The 22,135-nt window shown below is 37.2% G+C and overlaps 1 protein-coding gene across 5 annotated transcripts in view; it reads right to left on the bottom strand.

Annotated features, from left to right (window-relative positions):
- The window catches only part of UBR3 (ubiquitin protein ligase E3 component n-recognin 3), a 135,965-nt gene that overhangs the window by 94,310 nt on the left and 19,520 nt on the right, over nt 1-22,135 (bottom strand). For 4 of the 5 annotated variants that reach the window (XM_084892284.1, XM_084892286.1, XM_084892287.1 and 1 more), the window contains exons 2-5: nt 15,185-15,324; nt 9,023-9,181; nt 4,533-4,676; nt 3,506-3,555 (exon numbers count right to left, since the gene is read on the bottom strand). In XM_084892284.1, coding sequence (XP_084748410.1) covers nt 3,506-3,555; nt 4,533-4,676; nt 9,023-9,181; nt 15,185-15,324 — 493 coding nt within the window. The remainder of the gene's footprint in view (nt 1-3,505; nt 3,556-4,532; nt 4,677-9,022; nt 9,182-15,184; nt 15,325-22,135) is intronic. The other variant, XM_084892285.1, reaches the window with a different exon arrangement.

Here is a 22,135-nt window from a genome sequence, read left to right as displayed (position 1 = left end):
AAAGGCTTTGAAGAATCTATGACAAACAAAAGTCATAATCTGCACCTGGGGAAATCATTTGGATGCCCAGGAAAACATCTTGGAGTGGTTTGAGGCAGTCTCAAGGGACGGTACACTGCACCACAGCAACAGAGTGGGAAGCTAGGGAGTTGAGACAAAGCACAGGGAGGAGGAACAGAGGAAGCAGCCTGCCGATGGTGAAACCAAGGTGTGACTAGAAGTGTGCATCGGAGGGAGAAAGCCCAGTGCACAGGTGCACATTTCTAATTTTCTTTAAATGTTACTGAAAAGGCACTTGCTATCTTTGTAGCTGAATTCAGGAGTTCTTCCCCTCCAGCTAAATGTTATGATTCCACTCCATTTTCCCAGCTTTCCTAAACTAGAAAATTGCATATGAATTCAAAACTTCAATGCTATACTATCATTTTCCTATTTTCCAAACATATATGAGCCAACTGGTACTATAAGGACATGTATGGTAGTATTTTGGCATACAGTCTATTGTGCTAACAGTGGAGTTTGGTGGCATGTTAGAATGTAACACAAATTCCCAGATTTCCCAAGCAGAGCCCATCACATCTTGAAAGCAGAAAAGCAGTCTTGGATTCATGCTGCTGTTCTATCTACTATTATAGCTTCCTCGGCTTATACATCACAGTCTTAAATTCTGATTTCTATCAAGTCCAGCATCAGTCCTCAGGGCCAGTCTGGGGTTTTCCAGAGCTACATTCTACATTTACTGAGCACTATAATATGCCCTCCCTGTTAATCCCCACCCTTGCCAAGGCCTCCATAATAATCTCCTGGCAGCAGGACTAACAAACTACTACTCTTCCTCTGCCACCCTCACCCTTTGCATTGGAGAAACTCAATCAAAATGAAACTTGGAGCCTTAAAAGACAGAAAAGAGACACAGCCCTGGCCAGTGGCTCAGTTGGTTGGGCATCATTCTGTGCACCCAATGGTTGCTGGTTCGATTCCCAGTGAGGCACACTCTCAGGTTGTGGGCTTACTCCCTGGTGGGGGACATTCAGGAGACAGCTGATCGATGTTTCACTTTCACATCGATATTTCTGTCTCCCTCTCCTTTCCTCTCTCTCTCTAAATACCAATATTTTTAAATCTTTTTTAAAGAAGAGAATAATGTTAAATCATGCCACGGGATCCAGGGGATCCCACAGTTTGAGATTTTAGCCAATAGACATTTATTCTGAAACTGTTCTCCCAGCCCTGAGAAAAAAGACAAATTTGGAAAACTATGTTATATTCCAGGTTAGGATTGCTTAATTATTTCTCTTTTTTTAATATATTTTTATTGATTTCAAAGAGGAAGGGAGAGAGAGATAAAAACATCAATGATGAGAGAGAATCATTGATCAGCTGCCTCCTGCACGCCCCCTACTGGGCATTGAGTCTGCAGCTCAGGCATGTGCCCTGACTGGGAATTGAACCATGGCCTCCTGGTTCATAGGTTAACGCTCAACCACTGGGCGGCTTCATTATTTCAAATATAAAGTTCCTATGAAAAGTATATCCTTGATCAAGCAGTAGTCTTGGAAATACAAAATTTTATTAATTTCCCAGTCTTATAGTCTTATCTAAAAGACAAGTAAAATTAGTCAGACAAAGGAGGAGAACCTCATTCTAAAAAAAGAAGACAACATAAGCAAAGGTGCAATAACAAAAGTTCATAAACATAGGCCAGTGAGGTGAGCTGGACATCATAATACACATCAGCCAAAGCAAGGAAAGGAGATGATCTCCATCCTTGTATCTAAAGGAGACAAAGTATGCTATATTTACTGTGTACCTTGTTATTGAAAGCCAAATATTTTTTCCCCTGCTATAAATCAAATGTGATGAATACTTATATAGTTCCTATTTACTTTTGTCAAATTATTTCTCTAGGATAAATTTCTAGAACTGGAATTTCTGTTCCAATGATAAATACACTTTAAAGACTTATTGACAAATTGCTTCCAGCCGGCAGGAAGGCCCCAGCCAGCAGTCTGTGAGAAGGCCTCGGCTGGCACCCAGAAGGCCCCAACATGCCCTGATCACCAGCCAGGCCTAGGGACTCCACACGTGCACAAATTTCATGCAACAGGCCTGAATTTTATTTAGTACACTAAATAAAATCTGTTACTAGTAAAGCATACACCTTGTTATAAATGTTCAAAAAGACCATTAGTGAAAAAGGCAGAATACAGATAGCACATATACATGAAACCCTTAAAATATACTATATATGGGGTGGATTAAAAGTGAGTTCACAGTTGTTGGTATGAAAATAATACAATAATTAATAAATAATAATATAAGAATAAACTATTTTTGTGTACTTACAACTGTAAGCCTGCTTTGCCCACCCCAGTATAAAAATGATAGAATACAGATGTTAACAGTTAAGACACCTCTAAGTGATAAGAATAATAGGAAATTTTATTATATTTTTGTTAATGTCTATTTTCTCTTTACTCTATAATGAATATGGTCTAAATTGGCAATTTAAAAGCTAATCTGGAGAGCTTAGGCCAAGACAAAAATAAATGTTACTTCTTTCCTAGACACAGTAGAAATATCTGTGTTGAAGATCAGCTTTTCATGTGCCCACAAATCAAATCCAATTCGTGTAAATAAAGTCGACTTGTTAGCAAGGCTGTTGGATGCATAATGCTAGGTATGCTAAAATAATATGAAGATTTTAATCAACAATATAAGTACAAACATAAAATTATAGATTTTTCAAGATTATATCAAGATATTTAGATTATTTTAATAAAGTGCTCTGTAACATCAATAAACTATTTCATTATGTAATATTTTTCTAAAGTTTCTACTGGCAATAGATACAAGTAGAAACTCCTTTCCTATCTGCCTGGCTTTAGTCAAGGAAGTGCACACGCACCCATTCATATTCAACTCAGTATTCTCAGATCTTACCTTCTGAGAAGCCATTCCACCTCACCACAACAGTAATGTTATAAAGAACTTACTAGAAATATTTATTATATTAATAAACACTATAAAAATTGAAATTTCATATTGGCATTCTATTTTCCTGTAGATTGCTCTTTTTAATAATCCTTGACATATTAGGTATAACTTAGTTATATAATTAGAAAATCAGTTACATTTCATATTCTTTTAACAAGTTACTCTAGACTTCTCTAAATTTCTTAAGACAATTTCATTGTACTTATAACAGCAATTTGGATAAATTTTGGGCTAGCTTCCTAGAAGAAATGTTTGTCTATATCTCCTCCCACTTCTAAACTACTAAAAGAGAAATTAATTATAAACAAATAAAAATCTAAGAACAAGTTGTAGTAATACTTGTTCTGTCACTAAGTAATTATATGATCGTGGCTAAATTATTCCATTCTGAGCATCAGTTTCCTTGTCTACAAAATTAAGAATTTAAACTAGATAATATCCAAAAATCTGTACAGTTTTAAAACTTTTTAAATTCTATTTTTTAAAAGTTTTAAATTGTAAACCTCACCTCATCTGAAGAATCTAGTTGTGCCAATGTTCCTGTTGCACCTGCAAAACCTTTGAAAAGGAAAAGAAAAGTTGCCCTTCATAGTTGTTACATAATGCTTTACTTGCTACATCACAATGTCAAAAGCTAAGTTTTGTTATATTAAGACACTCATTCTAATAGTTATCTTGGCAAAGTTCAACATTTATCTTTAATAAATTTGGACCTAATATTCTATAAACTTTATACTTTCAATAGGAAATCCCAGTGAAATCCAAATATAATCATCACAAATAGTATTTCAAAAGTATCTCTATTTTTTCTCCTTTTTATTAAATTTATTTGGGTGACACTGGTTAACAAAATTATACAGGTTTCAGGTGCACAATTCTTCAACCCGTCATCTGTACACTGTATTGTGTGTTCATCACCCCAAGTCAAGTCTTCATCCCTGACCACAGCCCTTCTCCACACAGCTCCTTTCCCTCCAGCAAGCACCACACTTCTGTCCCTCCAGAAGTTTTTCCCTTGTTTTTTTCTTTTTTGCTCAATTCCTCCACACCCCAAAACCCTACCCCAACCTTTTTAGTTTTAAACTATGGTTTACTGCCGAAACCAGTTTGGCTCAATGGTAGAGTGCCGATCTGCGGACTGAAAGGTCCCGGGTTCGATTCCGGTCAAGGGCATGTACCTTGGTTGCGGGCACATCCCCGGTAGGGGGTGTGCAAGAGGCAGCTGGTCGATGTTTCTCTCTCATCGACGTTTCTAGCTCTCTAGCTCTCTCCCTTTCTCTCTGTAAAATATCAGTAAAATATATTAAAAAAAAACAAAAACAAAAAACTATGGTTTACTAAAATCCTGAGCTACTCTTAAATATAACAACTGCTACATTTTTTACTACTTAGAAAAATCTTTAAACTTTTATTACTCTTCTTACAAAGAATGACACATTATTTAAATTTCTCCAATAATGAGTGAAGTTGGAAGGGGGTTATTTTGTTTTAATACAGGAAAGTTATAATTATCCAAATTACATATTTAGACAAACCTGGTACTGTCAGAGTGCTAGTGCCAGCAGATATCTCCTGAATATCATATACAAGTTTATCCTCAGGACAGGTAATTCCAGAGCTCTTCAAAGCTATAAGATACTTTTCGTGACTTTTCTTTGCACAAGTATTTTCTCCAAGACCTAATATTTAAAACAAATTTAAAATAGGATTAAAATATTCCATTTGAAATATAAGTACAGTCAACTCAGTCACTAGAATATATATTATACATCTATAAATAGGTGAATATGCTGTTGAAGAGAAAACCCTAGAATGAATTATATAAAATAGTTTCACACCTTTGTGAACTCATGTTTGACATTAACAATCCCAGAATGTACAGCACATTTGTAATAAATAATGAAACCTACTAAGTAATTGAACATCTAAAATATGCCAGAGATTATATATAAGGCACAGAGGGGCAAAGATTAATAAGGCATGATTCCTGCCTTCAATGAATTAGTGGTAGAGAAAGAAGGATAATATGGTAAAAGACAATTATGTAGCAGATTTCACCTTATGGTTTGATAACCAGTGTTCTAATACTGTGCAACCAATTTACCCAAGCAGAGTATTTAGGACAGGCTTCCTGGAGAAGATAATCCCTGGATAAAATTTTAAAATATTACAACTGAAATTACTGTTAACTCCTGTTTTATTACCATATTTAAGGTATTAAAAGTATAATTTCTACAGAAGTATCCAAAAAATACTGAAAAGTTTAGGTTCTAGAATTGAACAATCCTAAAACTTTCACTTTAGTATTTCAGCTTATTATTGATAAAATTTTCTATTGTTTTGCTTTTTAATATATTATGGAAGATGAATAATAAAAGAAAATACTAATATTTAAGAATTCCTTAAAAGAAAAAAATCATTTTGTCTGAAAGCCAAATTACCATGTCATTTGCCACCTCTTCAGGCAGACTGTGTATCTTAAATTAAGATCTCAGCCTCTCTGATTATAAAAAGGTATAAATGTGTTTCTTTAGTATTTGCTGAGTTTTATTTCTCTCTTTACTAGCTTCAATAACAGCAATAGAACAGTTTTATTTTGTTTTTTAAATCTCTAATCTCTGAGCTGGTATTAAAACATAAATAAATGAATAAGTTTGCAAAGAATAAAGAACTTGTAGTGTTCTATGTAAAAAATGACAATGTCTCCTGAGTAATAAGAGACATATCTCACTAGGATAGATTTGTAATACCTTTTAGTTAACAAAATACATTTCATCAATCTCTCACAAGCCTGAGAAAAATGAATATATAAAATCTTACATGGTCTATAAGCATCTACCTAATCTAGAACTAGCCTAATACAGTAGCCTTTCTTTGTACCACTATCCCCATAACATACATTTCATTTCAACTTAACTGGCCTTTTTTATTCCTTTTTTAAAAATAAGCTCATTTTCACCCATAAATATTCCCACATGTACACTGTATTGTGATATTCTTTATATTTATCCTGTTTGGGGTTCAGTGAACATCTTGGAGAAATAATTTTATATTTCTTCATCTAATTTGGGGAATTACAGTCATGATTTCTCCAAATGTTTTTTAATGCCCCAATTCTAACTCACCTGTCGTGATATTTGGTCATCTGATTTTAATAGGTCCTTGAGGCTCTGTTGTGTTTTCAGTTTTCTAGGTTAAATAATCTATTGATGTGTCTTCAAATTCACTCAGTTTTTCTATGTTGTCTAATCTACTGCTAAGCCCATCCAGTATATTTGTCAATTAAGTCCTTGCACTCTACAGTAATTTTCAGTTCTAGAATTTTATTATTTATAGTTCCTTGCTAAGATTCCTTATTACTTCAATCATAATTATTTGAACAGGTTTTTCTTTAATTACTTAAACATCCTATCTAATAAAAGAGTAATATGCAAATGACCATCATTCCAACACACAAGATGGGCTGCCCCCGTGTGGACACAAAATGGCCACTGCAAGATGGCCAGTTGGGAGGGACCAGGCCTGCAAGGGAGGGTAGTTGTGGGCAATCAGGCCAGCAGAGGAGAGCAGTTGGGGGTGACCAGGCCTGCAAGGGAGGACAGTTGGGGGCAACCAAGCCTGCAGGGGAGGGCAGTTAGGGATGACTAGGCCGGCAGAGAAGGGAAGTTGGGGGCGGCCAGTCCTGCAGGAGAGAGCAGTTAGGGGTGACCCGGCCAGCAGGAGAGGGCAATTAGGGGCAATCAGGCTGGCAGGGGAGCAGTTAGGCATCAATCAGGCTGGCAGGGGAGTAGATAGGGGTTGATTCGGCTGGCAAGCAGAAGCAATTAGGGGCAATCAGACAGGCAGGCAGGCAGGCAAGCTGTTGGGAGCCAGCAGTCCTGGATTCTGAGAGGGATGTCCAACTGCCCATTTAGGCCCGATCCTGCCGAGATTGGGCCTAAACGGGCAGTTGGATATCCCTCAAGGGGTCTCGGATTGGAGAGGGTGCAGGCTGGGCTGAGAGACACACACAATGCCCCCGTGCACGAATTTTGTGCACCGGGCCTCTGGTATTTATAATAACTACTTTAATGTCTACCTGCTAAATCCAATATCTGGGCTATTGCAAGTGAGTTTCTACTGACTGTTTTGATAACATATTGAACATTGCTTTAAAAAAAAGAACAGTTTACTGATTTTTTTTTTTTTTTTTTGAGAGAGAGAGAGACAGAGAGAGAGAGAGAGAGAGAGAGAGAGAGAGAGAGAGAGAGAGAGAGAGAGAGAGAAACATGATGTGAGAGTGCAACAGCAATATGCTGCCGCCTCCTGCACACCCTTTACTGGAGATGGAGCCTCAACCCGAGCCTGTGATTTTGACCAGAAATTGAAATGGCAACTTCCTCATACATAAGACGATGCCCAACCAACCGAGCCACACCAGTCAGGGTGATACTGGATATTCTAATGACACATTATACAAGATTCTGGATTCTGTTATCTTCCTATGAAGAGTATTCATCTTATTTTATAAGACAGTTCAATTAATAGCCTGATCATGGATGTGAGGGCGATCTGGTTGCAATATATGTCACCTCATTGATCGTCAGGATTGATCCAGCTGATCTGGCTGGCTAGGCGGGTGTCCCCCTTCTCCCTCACCACCCATGTGCATCCCTCCCAAAGCTGCACACTTGGTCGAAGAGGACAACCTTCCCCACAGAGGAGAGGACCAGTCCTCGGTCAAGGGTATAGGAGTAGCTGCCCTCTCCTGCTAGAACCTCCAGACAAGCTTTCAATTAATAGCCTGATCACCTAGAACTCATGAAGGTTTGGTTTAAGACTTTTGTAAAGAACAGATATGTGGAAAGCCTAAGTTTCTCTATATGTCCTCTGAGCTGACAGAATAATCTCCATATTCTATCTTCCTTGCAGATACTGTCAGGGCTTTAGGCTTCATTTAGGCTGATCTAGACCAGCCTTTACTCTAAGGATTGGCCTTCTGTCTCAGCTAGATGCCTGAGTTATTAACAAACTCCAATGTCTCCCAATTCTACTTAACCAGTTTTATGTTGTTTATAGCATAAGGGATGGGCCAATAGTCAGAGAGGAAAATGGCCTCTACCTGGAATCTAATCCTATCCCATTACCACCCAACTCCTCTAGCCTTCTGTGAAGCTTCCTCACCTTCCCCATCAGTGCAATCGCTCTCTCTTTAGTATACACATGTCCTACCCTTTCATTGTATTTACTACAATTTGTCATTAGTCTGAGGGTTTTATTAATGTCATCTCACTCATTATACTATAAGCTTTATAAGGGTACAAATAGGATTATCAGGTTTATTAATTATCTTCTCTACCCAAGCTCTAATACCTAGCCCAAAGTTATACCACACGGTGAGTACTTAAGTATTTGCTGAAGAAATAAATATATCTGACTATCTCTAAATAACACATGATTAACAATAAACATGGAAATTATACCAAGAAACAAAACAAACTTCAATCTTCAAAACTTGCTATTTATGAACCAGTATAAAGAATGCCATTTAAAATATTTACAACAGATTTTTAAATAATTGATATGTTTATTGTACTATAAATTTGAGCTAAATGAACAGTATAGAAACTAAAATATTTTATATAACAGTATAGTATACTATATAAAAAACATACTCAACAATTCCAAGTTTTAAAACTTAAACTCTACATTATTATAAAATCCTAAACATTATTATTAAAATCCTAAACAACCCAAAAGTTTAGAATACCAAAGATGAAAACATAAAATGGTGGTTGTTATTGTTGGAAGGGAGAAAGAATATAGTTATGATATGTTGCATCAAAAATTAACACCCTAGCCAGTTTTGCTCAGTGGATAGAGCGTCGGCCTGCAGACCAAAGGGTCCCAGGTTCTATGCCAGTCAAGGACATATACTTGGTTGCAGGCTCCTCCCTAGACTGGGAGTTCTAAAATACACAATTTCTAATAATCATAGCAATATAAGCCAATTTTAACATTCTTCTACTCTTAACTCTTTACTCACCAGAAGTCAGATCTTTGTAGTTCTGTTGGTTTGTCAAAACCTGAGTAAGAACAGACCGCATTGCCCCTCCCATTTTAGTTAGATCTTCCAAAAAGGAAATTTGAGGTTCCAAAAGCTGAAGAACTTTGTTAAGGTCTTTTTCTGATGGTACATCAGCTGCTAAAGAAAAATAAATAAATCATTATAATTAACTTTCTTTAAAATATTTAGATAAAAATAATATTTTGTTCATTTAAAGTTATAGTGACTTAGATGACAATATTTTATAATCCAGTGTTTTTCAACCTTTTTTGGGCAAAGGCACACTTGTTTCATGAAAAAAATCACGAGGCACACCACCATTAGAAAATGTTAAAAAATTTAACTCTGTGCCTATATTGACTATATATAAAGTAATTCTCTTGAATAGGAATCAAATAAACACAAAGAAAGTATTTTATAATTACTTTATTATGAAATATTAAGTAAACAAAATAGTGAAAAATTATAAAATTCTTGTCTTGTCTGCACCTACGGCACACCAGGCAACATCTCGCGGCACACTAGTGTGCCGCGGAACAGCGGTTGAAAAACGCTGTTATAATCAAAAAAGTTAATATAGAAGCTGTGTGGAAATTAGGTATCCACTCAGCATCCAGCCCAGGGCAGACTTGGTCAGGCATTTGGTCCCATAAGAAAAGTTTAATGAGGAAAAAGACACCATAGGTATTATTTAATTTGTGAAAGAAGCATTTCATTTGAGGGCTCTATACTTCCAGATACATAAATGTAATCATAAGATCATTTCAACTTACATAGTATTTAAGAAAAAATTAAAAAGACCAAAATCAAATACATTGTACAAAATTATGTCAGTTCTGAATTTAAACCTGTGTAGCAAATAACACGTATTCCGAAAATACAGACCTGTGTTAGCTGTAGGTCAAAGCAACTAATATGAAAAATAATTGGCCGGGACCGGTTTGGCTCAATGGATAGAGCGTCGGCTTGGGGACTGAAGGGTCCCGGGTTCGATTCTGGTCAAGGGCATGTACCTTGGTTGCGGGCATATCCCCAGTAGGGGGTGTGCAAGAGGCAGCTGATCGATGACTCTCTCTCATCAATGTTTCTAACTCTCTATCTCTCTCCCTTCCTCTCTGTATAAAATCAATAAAAAATATATTTTAAAAAATAATAATTGTTTTCAGAAACATGAAATGTTTTTACTAAAACAATTTAAAAATACCAGACAATTTATGCCTAATAGAGATAGAGGAAGAAAAGGGAAACTTGCATAGTAACTGAAAAAGAATATTTAAGAGGAAAAGAAAACAAATGCTTTAGAGAAACTGAAGTCTGAAAAAAGAAGTGAATAGAGATTTAGAGCTTAGCATCTACACTAATAAAAGAGAAAAATGCAAATTGACTGTAACTTCGCAACACCCACCAGCCAATCAGGAGTATGCAAATTAACCCGACAAAGATGGTGGTTTAATTTGCATACACAGGCGCAGAGCAGCTGGGGGTAGGGTGGCTGCTTGTGCGCTTGGGGTCCCGGAACGACTCCCGGCCACTCTGGGCCTACACGGGCAGACGCTGAGCAGCCGGGGGCGGAGCAGGAATGCGGTGGATGTCCCCACCCTGAGGCACTGCACACACGCCGGCACCAAGGCGCCTGGGTCCCAGGGACAGGCGTCCTCAGGAGCCAGGACACTCTGAGCCTGTAGGCCCACACATAGGCCTGGAGCTGCCGGGGGCAGGGTGGAAACAATCCCAGGACCCAGGCACTAAAAGCCGGCATGTGCGCCAATGGCCAGGGGCGAGGCAGGAACGACCCCCGTAGCAAGCAAGCAGACAGCAGACTGCAGGGCCCTGCTTGCCCCTGGGCATGGCAGTGAGGGGCAAGCAGTTCCCCGAGGGTCCCCAGAGAGACCAGACACCAGGGCCCTATTTGCCCCTGCAGCAGCAAGCCAGAGAGCTGTCAGCAGGGCCCTGCTTGCCCCTGATCCCCGGGGCAAAGGGCAAGCAGGCCCCCACCAGGCCTTGGGTGTCGTAAAGCAGGCAGGTCCACAGAGAGTAGAGAACCACAGGAGCAGGCCTAAACTGTCAGTAGGACATCCCTGAGGGCTCCCAGATTGGAGAGGGTGCAGGTCACTGAGGGACCCATCCCCCCTCCCCGGTACACAAATTTCGTGCACCCAGCCCCTAGTAATTGGTTAAAAGAAGAATGAATATAAGGGAGCTAACAAGGTCTGGTGTGCCCAGTAAAGGGGACATCAATTTCATTGATTAATTCACCATCTACTCCATCATAGGCACTGAGAAGCAAAACTAAATTAGGACATAGTTACTAACCTCACAGAACTCACACCTAGTTCAAAGATAATGTGTGAATAAAATTCTAGACAATTATGATCCTGCGACCCAAACCAAAAGCCTTACTTTCTCAATAGAAAATTAATAGTATGTTATTCATCTTTATAATCTCCCCCGATGACTTATACAGTTAACATAGTAAATATTTAATTAACTTTGATTTTTGGTTCCTAAGAGCTCTAACACAAGTCTGACATTGGTTTGAGGATTGTAGGGTGAAATGAAAATGGAATTCAAGGCAACGGTAAAACCACAAGATCTCTGAACTTCCATTACCACAGATTAAATAATTTCAGGTCCTTTCTTTAATTTTAAAGTCTTTTTTTTTTTTCCCACAAACACAAGAAATTTATGCTAGGCATAATTAGTTATTTAGAGAGGAAAACATCATAAATCTAAGTTCATAAAGTTTATCTTAAGACAAAAAAGTGCTTTCATTCATTCCTTTATGTTTTCAATAATGGTAACAGATAATTATCAAGGCTATATATCTATGTTATCTACCTTTATAACTGCTAAATGTCACCATAGAAAAAAATAAATATAATGTACTTGTTTGAAATATTCTGTGATTGTGAGAAATCATACAGAAGGCAAGTTCAATAACTCAGATGGTCTCTGGTTCATTCATTCCAAAGACAGAGTAGTTTGGAAATAAATCAAAATAATATTTCTTTCTATATTTTACAAGACATACTCTGAGAAGAGTAGAAGTATTTAACAAAGGATTGTATAAACATAAGAAAGTGGCCCAACTCAAATTGGGACCCAGGTAACAGATAGAGACTTGACTGACAGCAGCTGCCCTCTCACTACAACAAGACTTGTTTGAGTTGTCTTGTACCTATGGTGTGGGGAAGTGGGTTTTTGATATCTAAATCTAGCCTACCACCAGGAACGTTCAGGGCCTACTCAAGAAGGCAAATAATCCTTTCCACTAATATTATAGGGTAAAATAAGATTGTTGTTAGAGTAATAAATTTGACAGTAAAAGAGTAGACAAGTTTTCAGGCTAATTTAAATCGGCTAATTGAAATAAGCACATACCCAAGAAAAATTAATTATACTGGACAAAAACCTGTTCCTAAAGTGTTAACTGAAATTTTTATTGGTAGTTCATCTCATGATAAAATCTCACAACAGGAAATGAACCTAAAGCAGTCATATTATAGTGCAAAAAATTAAAATTTTAAAGCTATCAAGACTACGTAATAGATGAAACCAGTTTGGCTCAGCGGTAGAGCGTCGATCTGCGGAATGAAAGGTCTCAGGTTCGATTCCGGTCAAGGGCATGTACATTGGTTGCGGGCATACCTCCAGTAGGGGGTGGGTGTGCAAGAGGCAGTTGGTCGATGTTTCTCTCTCATCGACGTTTCTAGCTCTCTATCTCTCTCCCTTCCTCTCTGTAAAAAATCAATAAAAATACATTTAAAAAATAAAAAATAAAAATAAAAATAAAAAAAGACTACGTTATAAAATTTTCAAAAGCTTCCTAATATTTAAATCAAAATAGGGGGGAAAGTAGAAGAATATCATGGAAGAAAAAATATCCTGAAAGTAAATTACATCTAAAAAATTTGTACTTTAGAAAATTAATTGTAATGCTAACAAGATACCATGAAAAACACACATGCTGTCAAAACAAGGCAGAGGAAAATCATTTGGGCAAAAAATGAAAAAGGATCCCAGGTCAAATTTATAGAAAATATTCCTTTACTAACTTTTGGTCGAAAATATGTTTGTATATTTTCAGAAAACAATTCCAAGACCATGAGGATTCTGGCAACAGAGAAGAATTGATAGGACTACTCCAGCCATGAAGACAGAGAGAATCAGCCCAAAGATGGAAGATGCTGATGACGCCTTGCCATAATAGCAGTCAGCAGCTGTGCATCACTGCAGGTTGCTCAGGATCAAACCAGAGAGGGTTGGACCTGCATTGCCACCATTTGTCCACCATCCAGAACTGAAATATCATTGCTGACATGTATACATAAGGAACTGTTTGACACTGAAATTAGGTCTCAAAAGAACTGGTGGCCAAGAAAGAAACTCACTACAGACTGATTCATTTGCCTTTCAGCATAACCATTATTGTTTGTCTCATTTTCGGTTCTTATATTTACAGTAAGACATGACCTCACTCATCTAGGGGAAATGATGAACATAGACTGATGAACAAGAACAGACCCAGAGACAAGGAGGCATGGACTGGACTGTTGGACCTCAGAGGGAAGGTGGGGATAAAAGGGAGAGATCAACCAAAGGACTTATGTGCACACATATGAGCCTAATCAGTGGTCAAGGACAATGGGGGGTGAGGTCATGAGTGGGGAGAGATGGGAGATGGAAATAGGGAATGAGGACAAATATGTGATACCTTAATCAATAAAGAAATTAAAAATAAATTAATTAAAAAAAGAAAGTGATTGCTCACAATGAAGAAAATATAATAGCTTTAGGAATAATAAAGATGCTATGTGATATTTCTTCACACCTAAAGGGTGAGGGAGATACAGAAAATAAAAATGTGTGCCATAGTTTCAAATTAAATCTAAGATTATAGCATTAAATAATTTAAAACCTCTAAAAGTAATGCAAAATGCCCTCCCTTATATAACAAAAATGCAAATATCATTAGAAAAGTAAAAAGCAACAAAAAATTAATAAATCTGTTTTACATCACTTGTGGATATCTGTAATCCACAATATCAGACTAACTAACAGTTAATAGCTAAATCCAAATATTTAACTAAAGTATATTAAGAAAGACTATGAATAAATCTTAAAAGGTAAAAAGAATATCTATAATTTGCATATTTCTTTTCTCTTTTTAACACTATCATGTTGCTTATACCACATACATTCTTACCAGCCATTTGACTCTCATAATATATAGAGAGGAACAAAAATATATAAATCCCTACAAAAAAGGGGGGAGGAGGGCAAAGCTATAGACAAATAGCTATAGATATTGGTGAAAGAGTATAATAGTTTAATCTTCTGAAAATCTAAGTTAAGCCAAAACCAGTTTGGCTCAGTGGTAGAGCGTCAGTCTGCAGACTGAAAGGTCCCAGGTTCGATTCTGGTCAAGGGCATGTACATTGGTTGCGGGCACATCCCCGGTAGGGGGTGTGCAAGAGGCAGCTGGTCGATGTTTCTCTCTCATCGAAGTTTGTAGCTCTCTATCTCTCTCCCTTCCTCTCTGTAAAAAGTCAATAAAATATATTTTAAAAATCTAAGTTAAATTCAAACTTTTCCAGGATTCATAATTCTGCTCTATCATAATATAACTGCAAATAAAGTCACTTTAACCCTGTAAAATGATTATTTCCTCATATGCAAAAGGCCAATAAATTTTATCAAAAACATCTTTGAGCTGAAACCGGTTTGGCTCAGTTGTAGAGCGTTGGCCTTCGGACTGAAAGGTCCCGGGTTCGATTCCGGTCAAGGGCATGTACCTTGGTTGCAGGTGCATCCCCAGTGGGGGGTGTGCCAGACACAGCTGGTTGATGTTTCTCTCTCATCGACGTTTCTAGCTCTCTATCTCTCTCCCTTCCTCTCTGTCAAAAAATCAATAAAATATATTATTTTAAAAAAAAATCTTTGATCCCAGGAACACAGAGTGCCAAACTGTGCCAACTAAAATGTTATTAATATTTAATGAGTTTTTACTGAATATTTCACAGTCTCCTATAAAAAATATTGCAAAAATATGATATCCAAAAAAAACTCACCTGTTATTAATGCTAAACTTTGTTATCTGGAACTTAAAAAGAGTACTAACAAAGAAGAGATTAAACATACCTGGTTCATTATAGCCTTCTCTTAAGTACTGAATGAGACAAAAAATAAATCTTGGAAGCACAAATTCAGACATCATTAGTAAGTCTTTGGGGACACAAGGGATATTTGAACTTGATTTAATTTGATGTCTTCTGCAAAACCTGTAATATGAAAAAAAAAAACACACAATTAATAGTGATGTCTTATCTGCCAAGAATACAGTACTTCTATTTACAATATCCATAAATGGAATGCAAGGCAATATCAAAGCCAATGTATTCTTCCTTTATAATTTTTAAGTCATGGAGTTAAAAGAACATATAGTTTTATTAAGTCTTTAAATTAAAAAATGGCACTGATGGATATTTCGTCCTAATAAAAGAATATACTAATTAAGTTCCCACTAGAATACAAAAAGAAAATCTCATTATACAATTTATATTTTAACTGCAATTTATTACTTCCAACTACTATTTTATTACTTCTATCCTTTATAAACCACTAAGTATAAATTAATCATTTCCCAAGAATTTGCATTCCTTAACTCAACTATTTCTAACTTTTTGCATTAACGAGTAAGTGATATAAAATGTTTATTTTTAAAGTTTATACTCTTGAGTATATGCATTTCAAATTTTTTTTATATTTATTTTAAAGTATGACTGGTATACTTGGGCAAAAAATGAAGAAAACTTCATTCACAATCCAAAAATCACAATTAAGGTATTTTGTGACTAAATACAAAATAACCACCACACTAAACATATAAAATGCCTAGAAATAATCTTAAGAAGGGTGTAGAAACTATTTTAGTTGAAAAATATAAAAGATCTGAATAGAGAAAACTACATAATCAAATGGGAAATCCAATTTTTTTAAAGTCTGTTCCACCAAACTTAATATCATTAGATTTAAATCCCAATGAGACTAATTACAAACTAATTGTAAAATTCAAATGGAAGAACATATGTGAAAAAAATCAGTACAAATGAAAAAAAATTGATAGTGACCTAGACCTTAAAAACACAGTACAAAGCTATTATAATTAAGTATCTGTGGTAATGTGATAACATCAATGGACCACAATGGAGTCTAGAATCAGGCTATGTAAATTCGCAAATTTAACATAATAAATGTGGCATCTCAATTCAGTGGGGAGATGACAAATGAAGTGCTTTAGGACAACTAATTATTTAAATGCAGAACGTAAATTTGATTTTTCTTATACCATAAGCAAAACATATTCCATGCAGATCAAAATCAAATGTGAAAAAAGTTATCAGGAAAAAAATAAACATATTCCCCTAAATAATCTCCAGGTCTTGAAACAAAACCCATAAAATATAACAATTAACTACATCAATCAAAAGCTTCTATGCAGAAGACAGTTACAAACTGGAAAAAATATTTACAATATGTAAAAAGATTAATATATATGATCTATAACTCTCAAAAAAAAATAAGAAAAAGAAAACAATTTGATAGAAAGGCCATGTATAATTCACAAAAGCAGTACTGAATAGCCAATAAACATGTGAAAAGATGATCAAGTTCCGTAATAATAAAAGCAATGAATCAATAATCAAATCAGCAAATAAAACAATGAATAGCCTCCCTTTTTACATTCATGTGACTGAAAACAAAATTAGGGTAATTCTGTACATGTTGCTTCACGAAATGCTTTATTCATAGTCTTTCTTAAGTATACTATTTATTTTATTTTAAAAAATTAAAGCAATGAATTTCATTAAAATAAAGTATGAGTACCCTACTGGTTTGGATCAGTGGATATGGTGTTCCCCTAGCCCATGGACTGAAGGGTCCAGGTTCAATTAAGTACCGAGGTTTTAGCTTACTGGAGGCAATCATCTCGCTCTGTCTCCCTTCCTTCCACTCTCTCTTGATGAGGATTAACAAAAATTAAAAATAAATAAAAATGACCACTTTAAATAAATACTAAAACATGAGTAACTAGAAAATGACCATTTTGTGATACCTACTGAAAAATCTGACCCATACTATGAAGCCACTAAAGGAAGGCTTGAGGGGAATTTTTTCACTTAGAGATCAGACTATTAAATCCTTACCAATCTATATGATCAGAAGTGAAAAAAATTAGGCTTGTAAAACACACAGCACGAATTTCAAGCACCATTTATGAAGTGTTCTTACCAATGAAGATGAATTTGAATGACACCACAACTCTAGAACTAGCCTCCATTTATAAAGTAACAAAGAGATAAAGGAACAAGTTAAATGACACCACAAAAAAGCAAAAAGACAAATCATGAATGTAGAACATTATATAGGACTTCACTAAGGGCGCTGGGCCCACATTCGGTGTGCAGATGTTTTATTTAGTTGTACATTTGAAGCCTGTATGGTTTTATGAGCCAATGTCACCCCAATAAATTCAATAATTAATAAATCCTATATAATAAAAGCCTAATATGCTAGGTGTCCAGTCATCTGTTCAACCAATCAGAGCATAATATGCTAATGATATGATAAGGTCGCTCAACCGCTCACTATGACATGCACTGACCACCAGGAAGCATGTAGTGAACCGGTCGATCAGTCATTATGATGTACACCAACCACCAGGAGGCAGACACTCAGACTGGTAGGTTATCTTGCGGCTGGGGTACAGCAGATCAGGCTGAGCAGAACGAGCTGGACATGCCCTGGAGCCCTTCTGTGGTCCCTCCCTGGCTGGCCAACCTCCCATGTCCCTCCACAGCCCCGATCGTGCACCAGTGAGGACCCTCAGCCTGGCCTGCGCCCTCTCACAATCTGGGGCCCCTCAGGGGATGTCAGAGAGCCAGTTTTGGCCCAACAGTGGAACAACCAGTCGATATGATGCTCAATGCAGGAGCTGCCTCCTAGTGGCCAGTGCAGGGGGAGTGCAGCTCAACCAGAAGCCGGGCTCATGGCTGCTGAGTGCAGCGGCAGTGGCAGGAGCCTCTCTCGCCCCCACAATAGCGCTAAGGATGTCCAACTAATGGCTTAGGCTCCCAGACTATGAGAGGGCACAGTCCAGGCTGAGGGACACTGCTCCCCAAAACTCCCACAAGTGCACGAATTTTGTGCACCAGGCCTCTAGTAAATAAATAAAATACAAAAAAAAAAAAAAAAAGACATACAGGATAACTGACTCAGTTTATTCAACCTGTCAAGGTCAGAAGAAAAAGGAGGCAGAAGGACTACTGTAAGATAGTCCCAATAGCCACATGTACTATGTAAACTGATTGTTAAAAAAACAACTTGAAAAGGCATTTTTCAGACAATTGGAAAGCCTGATTATCAACTTGGTACTAGTTCAATAGGTAATTTTATTAGATGAGAAAAGAACATTATGTTTACATGTTAATGAATATTTGATAATATTAAGGAATTATTTTGTGTAGGTGTGATGGGGGGACATATGTAATAATCTGAACAATAAAGATTTTTTTAAAAAAACTTATTTATAAGTTTGTGATCAAAAGGAAAAATTTTGTACCAAGAATAAGTAAGTGATTATGTATACTACTCATTTGGTTTTAGTTCCAAAATTTAAAGCATTAATTCTTAACCTCTTTTGGTTCATGGGCCCCTTTGAGAATCTAATGAAAGTCATAGCTCTTTCTTAAGAAATGTATATACACATATAAAAAATAAACCATTCAGAGGATTCATACCTGCTGAAGTCTATCTACCTTTAAGGCAGAACTTCTAATAGTTAGGTCCAGTAATTTATAAGGAAGAGAGATGTATTTCCTCAGTCCTCAGGGCAGACAGAAGGGCAGGGACTGAGTAGCCTCTTCAGTTGCCTCAGTCTCCCATTCAAACATCATTTCCATATTATGAAAAAGGATAGTAACTGTTATCCCTTAAGGTCCAAACCTTTATTAAAAAGGAAATTTGGCCCTGGCCAGTTTGGCTCAGTGGATAAAGCATCGGCCTGCAGACTCAAGGGTCCCGGGTTCAATTCCAGTCAAGGGCATGTACCTTGGTTGCGGGCGTATCCCTGGTGGGGAGTGTGCAGGAGGCAGTTGATGGATGTTTCTCTCTCATCAATGTTTCTCCCATCTCTCATCAATGTTTCTAACTCTCTATCCCTCTCCCTTCCTCTCTGTAAAATATCAATAAAATATATTTTTAAAAATAATAATAATAAAAATAAAAGGAAATTTGAATTTAAGAACCTCTTTCAGCTGGACATACAAAATCTAAGTAAAATCAAGAAAACTTTTTAAATGATACCATTTTTAATTTAAGAGCCTTTAAAAGACAACAAAGAACCTGGCCTCTGTGACAGCTTAGAGAACCAATGGTTATCTAAGATAGTTTAATTAAAGCACCTATAAACATAAGTGTAAAGAAGAGAAAACCGATGAAAGGAAAGCCAGAATAGAAGAATGAGAAAACACACTGGGCTGAAAGATTGAAAGATGCAATGTAAGGTTCAACAGCTTTGAAAAGCAAGAGAGAAAAAGGATTAAATAAAGGAGGGCACAGAAAGTTCTCTTAGATACTCAGTGCAGGAAAGAAATCAGTTCAAAAGAGCTACTGGGCAGAGTAAAGAACAATTTGAATATAGAGTGTCAAGTGGCTTCAAGGAGTAAAATTTCAACCTGGAACTAAGCCCAATGAACAGCAATAATGGTCTAAGCAAACTTTGGACTGGTATTACAGGAGTGTATCAGATGACTGTGGACTTAACAAATTAATAGCCAAAAGACTAAAGAACCAAGCTCTATGAGCCCATTTAAGTGATGTTAAGACTGTCCAACATGGATGGAACATACTATAAAATCTACAAATAGAAATGGTCTTTGTACTTCAGGCTGAGCAGAGTATGGGAACTAAGACATCTTACATAGCAAGTATTCCATAAAGGCTTGATGAAACAAAGACTTAATGTAACAGAACACCAAAAAATTATTTCAAGGGTGTCTAATTTAATAACAGGGAACCCATTTAATAATCCCAGGTTTCAAATATGCTTTGAAGTACCACTATTACACCTGACACTTAGACCGTAGGAGCATAGGGGCCTTGCTCTCATGGAACTAATTTTCTATTGGGTGGGGAGGAGATTAGAGGACAGAGAGAGAAACAAAAAATTAAATATGAATAATAAGCTCTATGAAAATTTAACATGACTTATAGAGTGCATCCATTAGGCTCTGTTAAATCAGATTTGCCAGGGAAGGCTTTTCTAAAGAGGTGATATATATGCAGGCTACAGGCCAAGTGACACGAAGGAGCTAGGCTAGGTATATAAAAAGCTCTGCAGAGAATACTGTTAAGAAGCCTGACAAATACAAGTATATATATTTAGGTACTAGTGATCTCTCCCCGAGTGAACAGGAGAAGAGCTTTCTAGACAACTAGAAGGGCTCCAAAGAAAAAATGAGGCAGGAAGCAATGTGTTCATCTTAGCAGTTTATAGATACTTTTTTCAAGGAACACAATGGTTTCTAATGATTAAGAAGATTAAATATTCCTTAGTGAAGTAGGATGTTATGGCAATAATGGAATGGCCCAATGAAATGATATAAAGAGACTAAAGGCCCAGTGCATGAAATTCATGCATGGCCGGGGGGGAGGGTGGGTGTCCCTCATCTCAGCCTGCACCCTTTCCAATCTGGGATCCCTCTCACAATCCAGGACTGCTGGCTCCCAAATGCTCGCCTGCCTGCCTGCCTGCCTGCCTGCCTGCCTGCCTGATTGCCCCTAACCACTTCTGCCTGCCAGCCTGATCACCCCCTAATCATTCCCCTGCCAGCCTGATAGATGCCTAACTGCTCCCCTGCCAGCCCGATTGCCCCTAACTGCCATCCCCTGCCAGCCTGGTCACCCCTAACTTCCCTCCCCTGCTGGCCTGATCACTCCAAACTGTCCTCCCCTACCGGCCTGGTTGCTCCCAACTGCCCTCCCCTTCTGGCATCTTGTGGTAGGCATCTATGTCCACATGGGGGCAGCCATCTTTGACCACATGGGGGTGGCCATCTTGTGTGTTGGAGTGATGGTCAATTTACATATTGCCTCTTTATTATATAGGATGATAAAATGACCTTATCAAGTTTAATTTTACTTCAAGCCTTTTTTATTTCTAGAGAGAATGGAAGAGAGGCAGAAGGGGGAGAGAGAAAGAGAAACATGGACATGAGAGAGACACATCAATTGGTGGCCTGGTGGCCTCCCACATGCACCCCCAACAGGGTCAGGGAACCTGCAATGAAGGTACATGTCTTTGTCCGGGAACCCTTCAGTCCTTGGACTAATACTCTAACCACTGAGCACAAGCCAGGGCTTACCTCAAGCTTTAAAACATTTCATTGAAGAACAACTGTTAGAAAATTGCAGCTTAGTAAAATATCACAAACCAAACTTAAATGACTAAAAGCAGAATTCTTGGACTTTAAGAAAGAGAAAGAAAGGGAATAGGAGAGGAGCAAAGGGACAGAGGATTCTGAAGTCTGCAAATTACGGAATCTTTAAGGGGAGTAGGAGTACAAGGAGAGGCTTTAAAAATTAGACAAGTATCTGAGATAAGCTCCCCTAAAAATTTGCCTTTGGTGTGCACATCCCATTCCCAACTTAGCACATATTACACATATATAAGCTACTTTGCATATAATTTAAAATAATAAGAGATTCTTAGAGAGTTGCCCCAAACTAAAAGACCCTAAAAATAATCTGTTCTCTTAATTTTACAGAAGGGACAATCTTAGGAACACTAAATGACAAACCTGTCTGATAAAATTGTTTTAAAACTCCTGAAACAGCTAACGGACACAGACAATAGTTGGTAAAGTCACAGGGTGGGGCAGGACTAGTTGGATGGGGGCAAAGGGAAGGAAAACAAGGAACATCTGTAATACTGTCAACAATAACAGGAGAAAAAGAAAAAGAAAGAATAATAGAAAAAAAAAAAACTCCTGAAGATCACAAAAGGCATACCATAAAAATACACGTTATCAA

This window comes from Pipistrellus hanaki, assembly GCF_964339955.1.
Source record: "Pipistrellus hanaki genome assembly, chromosome: 8".
In the NCBI taxonomy this organism is placed as follows: domain Eukaryota; kingdom Metazoa; phylum Chordata; class Mammalia; order Chiroptera; family Vespertilionidae; genus Pipistrellus; species Pipistrellus hanaki.
The sequence above is the reverse complement of the archived record's forward strand: the minus strand, read 5'-3'. Positions and strand labels throughout refer to the sequence as shown.